This window comes from Melampsora larici-populina (genome assembly GCF_000204055.1).
Source record: "Melampsora larici-populina 98AG31 unplaced genomic scaffold MELLAscaffold_347, whole genome shotgun sequence".
NCBI lineage: Eukaryota > Fungi > Basidiomycota > Pucciniomycetes > Pucciniales > Melampsoraceae > Melampsora > Melampsora laricis-populina.
In genome coordinates, this window is record NW_006769081.1 from 1 (window position 1) to 5,459 (window position 5,459).

Sequence of the window (5,459 nt, forward strand, 5' to 3'; positions counted from 1 at the left end):
AACAACAGGATGCCTATCGCGGGGAAAGACGGTGTTGACTGACGTGGAAAGTTATCTCCTAGATTTGAAACATGATCAACTTTGTGCATCAACAGTGAGAAAAACATCTTGACTTACGTTGATTGGTATCTCTATTATTGGTAGTTGCATCTCGAAAACCCAATTGAGATCTTCTGGAGGAAGAGAGACCTGTATCTCGGTTAGGACCAGTTGGGCTTGGTGTAGGGTCTGGCCTCGGAGGTGATATGGCAAAATTATTGGATGCTCTTTGTTTTCCTTTGTTGGAATAGGATGGATGGTGTGGTGAATCTTCCGGGGTAGGAACTTCTTGATCGGATGACAGATATGATGCTCTAGGAGGTGAAGAATTTTGAATCGCCCTCTGTTTTCCCTTGTTTCGAGTAGATGTACGATGTGGTGAATTTGTTGCCTGCGATCTGTGGTTGGTTGTTGCTGCTTTTTTCTTAAAACGGGTTCTGAGCGTGAGGGAGGAGCGTCGATTAGGGTTGAAATTGGGGGAAGAATTGGAGTCTTCTTCCCGAAATGGCTCATCATCTGGATCAGACTGATTCTTGTTGTTTCGTAATTGTGTAATATAGCTTTCCTCTTCGTTTATAACAGGAAATTCGAAGTTATCAAGACGAGACGATGATGGAATTATACATCGGGCGTTGGATGAGCGACGAGATGATGGGGTTGGTGATTCATCACCATCCTCTGAGATGGCTTCGGATAGTGTCTTTCGTGGTGCTTTTCTACCAACTGAAATTCAAATGAGTTTATAAGGCGTATCAGTGGGAGGTTGAAACAAAAAGGAATATATGTATGAAATATGTGATAACATGCCTACCTTTGTCCTTAGGGCCAATACTACTACCGAGCTGTTTGTGTACATCAGACGGGTTATCTCGAGCATCAGGGGTGTGAGATTCTGTTTCAAAAGTGTTGCTTTCAGGAAGATGAGGCGATGAAGGTTCGCTGATGTGCTGTTTTTCGAGTGCTGGCCGAATGATATCAGGTTGCAAGCTTTGAGGGACATGTTTCGGGTAGCGGGGGTTCTCAAGGTCAATAGCTAAATCATGATCCTCGGGTACAATTGGTTCCTGATCGGGGTTTTGTTTTTTTAAAGCTTTCGATTAGGGAAGCAGTATGAAAACATCGTCAGGACCGATCAAAGCAAAACATAAATTAAACGGATGGAACAACCAAGCAGAGAAAGCTAGGAAGGGAAACAAGTGCTCACCAGTGATTTCGGAATGGTACAGACAGCATAGTTTTGCAAGAGCCGAACTATTGAGGCAGGCTCTATCAAGTTCAAATGGCTCCAATAGTTTCATGAGCTCCTCCTTGCACATCTTATAGTACTGTGAAGTACTGCTGGGAGTTATCGCGCTTCGTCTAGCTCTTGAGTTCCAAGTGCAGTAAGTTTGTTTGCTTGAATGAGATTGCTGTACCCGAGAGTTTGATTTTGATACCTTTGCTTTGGTGATTTGTGATTGATAAAGACCTTGAAGGTCTCGAAGACTTAAACCTTGCAATGCAGAGAAAGACACCCCAGCTTCCAAGAGTGCAAATCTCATAGTTGCTTCGGATACTCCTTGATCTTGTCTGTCATATGCTATAAACATAACATCCAAATTAACACCAACTCTCTACCTCTCTTCGACAAGAATGGCTCTTTGCCAAGCCAGTGAAGTAAAAAACAACTTACTCTTTCCCCTATCACGTGCCTGTGCATCTGAGTCTATCTTCCTCTTCTGACTTCGGGTCTGTGGCATTGTGGATGGAGGATCGAAAATTTGAGATTGATTTGAAATTGCTATAAGAATGACCTGACTGTAGAAGTTATGGAATGAGATATATAGTGGTTGTAGACTTGGTAAGACCAGCTTAGATCGAGTCTATTAGTTTGATGGATTCAGAAATTACGGAGACTGTGAACTGGGGAAGGTGCCAAAGGATGGTGCTGAAGTTATACTTTCAATGCGGGGTGCCCAGCACAAATATATAAGAGGATGAACCCAATAAGATAATGAAAAGGTATATCAGGGAATGTGTTGAGAAATGGAATTGGAGACGTATGTGAAAAAGTATTATAAGGAGATATGACTGGAGTCCGGCACCAGTAGGAAAAGTGAAGAGGAAGTATTGAGAGACGAGGAATGTATCAAATCGAGTATGAGATGTTATAATCAAGCTGGATGTAGCAAAACGATACCCAATAAAGGGGGCAGCGTGAAATGAGCACCTTTGGACATCCTTAGACGTGGAGAAAGAGCATTTGATAAAGGAAAGATGGACTGAGTAGATGCCACAACAAAAGAAAGATCAGCATAGAATGAGGCACTTGTGAAAGGAGTCGAAAAATATAGGAATCTGAATGAACCGGTGTAACCGCTCTCCTCACTGGAAATTTGGGAAACTTGATTGAGTGCGGTTAAATCAGTTGAATGAGTTGAGCGTTACCAAAGTTTTATTTGACTGAACTTACAGATCAAGTGATTCAGCAGAGGGGATTTATGGAGATATGTGGAGCTTAAATATTGAGATGCACTCAGGTCGAGACCAAAGAACTGATATTACTAATGCAAAGGTTCAATTTTCAGCTCTTCTAAAGAAGGTTCTCCAAAACGGCAAATGTAGCCTTTCAAGAAATAGTTCCACAACAAAAAATACTCCTGGAGGGGATTGTGACATTACAAATGGGGCGAAAGTGAAACCATCACAAGAATAGTTGATCATAGAATAGCACATGAAAAGAAAGGGTTGTTTTTGAGACTCATTTTTTCCGATACTTTTGGCCATGGGTCCCTGATGTGCTACTGGTTTGCTCGAATGATTCTATATAAATGCAAAGTCACGATGGCCATATGCGCTGATCAGTTTTGAGATTTCCTAAACCAAACTTTGGAACGTATCTATAATCAAAAGGGTTTCATGACAAAGCTCGAGAGAATCTGCTAAAAAAACAAGGTACCTGGAGTAAGAGAGATGTCATTCCTCACAAATTTGATGACCTCCAAAATAAACTGATCTTCCCCTTCTTCTTCATCCCTCTTGGGCTTTTGGCCCTTTTCAAGAAATTCGGAATTGTCTTTATTGGCTAAATTCACGGAGGCTTTTGATGAAAAGGTGATTGGACTCTAGTCAGTGGATGGCGTAAGTGAATCAAGAGAAAGTTGAGGGTCTTACTATGGTTGTTGGCTTGGCTTCTATCCTGTTCAGAAGCTTGACTTTCGGAATCCGTAGCATCTGCCAGTCAACAAGAGTGGATCAGTACAGGAAATCGGGAGGGGCTTTCGAATGCGATTGCAAAGAATGACTTACGAGGTTGAGGGGTGTGATGTTTAGAAGGATGGATACGTTGATCAACATATTCATCATCAACCTGCTCATGAACACCGCGATGGACCAGACTCGGAAAGTTATGACCCATGTCGTATTGATTGAGTGTTGAGAGAAAGTATATAGAAGTATGGACATACCCCAAAACAATTATCACAAAAATATTCGAAATTGGAGATCCCTTTGTTTCAAACAGATAAAAGGCCTGAAGGATCATCTGACATACGTGAAATGAAACTGTGCATTCACCCTTGTGATTCGGCCTAAGAGACAAAGAAAGGGATCAAAAAATTGACAGCTGCTGGTATCAGAACGTGCTATGACCAAAATGGGAAAGAACAATTCAGCGTATAGCTAGTCTGTGGGACCCAGCTCAATCAAGACATAAGTGTTAGCTTTCAAGATCAGGTGTACAGAATACAATCTACAAACACATATTTAGTCTTCCCAATCATTCTTTCGACTTGATCTATTCGAGTTAAGGGGATCATCATCAGGATTCCATAGATGTTTGACATTAGCTATATACTGGTGCTCTCTACGTTGACTCATTGATGGAATTGATATACTCAATTGAATAGAAATCAAGGAGATAGAAGAGTGATGTGTTGGAATTATGATGATATTTCGATGATGATGTGGACAAGCACCAAAATATACCTGGTTCCTGAAGTAGATCGAGAGGTCTTGAAAGTACAAAAAATTCCGCATAGAAAAGTAAAAAATGGATTGAAAACATTCGAAGGTTTCTGATGATACAAATGTGATCAAAATTGATGTAAGATTCAACCCTGTCCAACCTCTAGAGCCAGAGTTATTACAATTTGATACGTTTGTAACCTGCGTGTGGGTACCATTAAGCCATTAAACTATCCAGAACAGGTAATTTGAAGTAATCATCCAAATTGTAAATCCTGCATTATAAATCATACATTGTTTCAAAACAAAATTTTGTCGAGTTCAGAGAATATATAGAAAACTGATATACTTCAAGCTGAATTACATTCAGATAGCCAAAAAGAGGTAAGGCTCAGATACCACTGTACTTGTGTTCAATTTTTTGAAACTGCTACAGCACCATGAGCCTTCATCTTCCGTTCGATTTCTTGCGGATAAGATTTGACTGCTTCATTCTTGAAGGCTTCCCATTCTGATTCTGTCTTACCATCCTTCAATTTAAGTAGCTTATCAATGCGTCCAATCAATGCCTTATTCATCTGTAACGAAGACCCAAATAGAGTAATGGGTGATTCTTCAGGCGGGATTGGAATACAACCTTCGTCATAGGTGGTCGAGGTGCTGGTATGATGAAGTTCGTTTGATGCCCAGATACTCTCGAGGAAGCCATCACAAGAGGATAGTGCAACTTCAACATGGTATTCATCCAGTATGAAGTAGGCATCTATAATATCGCCCAAGTAATCAGAAAACATAAGCCAATGAAGTTCACCTGTAAGACGATCAATCTTTCCAAATAGGCCATAAGAATACTCGGTTGCATCACCATCCTGATGAGGTTTGTTGTTGAAGCCGTCCCGAGTAACTACAATGCTTGAAGCTATAACATTGGCATTCGGAGATTGAGACCAGGTAGCATCGGAGAAAGAAGGTACTTCGTATTTAATGGCAAGATCCCGATTTGACTTGAAGGCCCTTAAACATAGAGTAGACATCCATTCCGCAAGAATTTCATTAATTTTAGCTAGTTCAAGCATCCGATCTTGATCCTCGAGAATAGCCTGTTCACTCTTTGCTGTTTTAGCATTCAAAGCAGTTACACCTGGAGGTACAAAAAGAGGTTACAAATGGATGTTAAAAGTGGTCAAAGATTTCGGATTATAGCAAGCTGATAACGAACCAAATGTTTTCCCCTTGTCTGATCCTGGTCTATAGCCGGCTGATCTCATATCTCCCCAATTCTTCAATTCCTTGACTGATTTATTGATCATAACAACACCACGAGCCAATGTATGAGCATAAAGAGTTTTGATTATCCAACTTGATTCTTTCATTTCCTCTTCAGTCATTTTGGAGAAAGGCCTAAAGCGGTTGACTTGCAATACCTTCCAAGTGTCGGCATCCAAAACCACAGAGTTTCCAAAGTCTTTATCACT

General features: G+C 40.8%; 2 protein-coding genes across 2 annotated transcripts; both read right to left on the reverse strand.

Annotated features, from left to right (window-relative positions):
* Positions 1 to 88: 88 nt before the first annotated feature.
* On the reverse strand, positions 89 to 1,778 carry MELLADRAFT_89931 (uncharacterized protein; the record flags this gene model as incomplete). The annotated part of the gene is made up of 4 exons (XM_007419666.1): positions 89 to 762; positions 851 to 1,129; positions 1,244 to 1,648; positions 1,712 to 1,778. 4 exons carry the CDS (start codon positions 1,776 to 1,778, stop codon positions 89 to 91), a joined length of 1,425 nt encoding a protein of 474 aa, XP_007419728.1.
* A 1,182-nt stretch (positions 1,779 to 2,960) lies between these two features.
* MELLADRAFT_70284 (uncharacterized protein) lies at positions 2,961 to 3,436 on the reverse strand (the record flags this gene model as incomplete). Its single annotated transcript, XM_007419665.1, has 3 exons — positions 2,961 to 3,103; positions 3,193 to 3,252; positions 3,328 to 3,436. The coding sequence occupies 3 exons, from the start codon at positions 3,434 to 3,436 to the stop codon at positions 2,961 to 2,963; spliced, it is 312 nt and encodes a 103-aa protein (XP_007419727.1).
* Between the last annotated feature and the right edge of the window lie 2,023 nt (positions 3,437 to 5,459).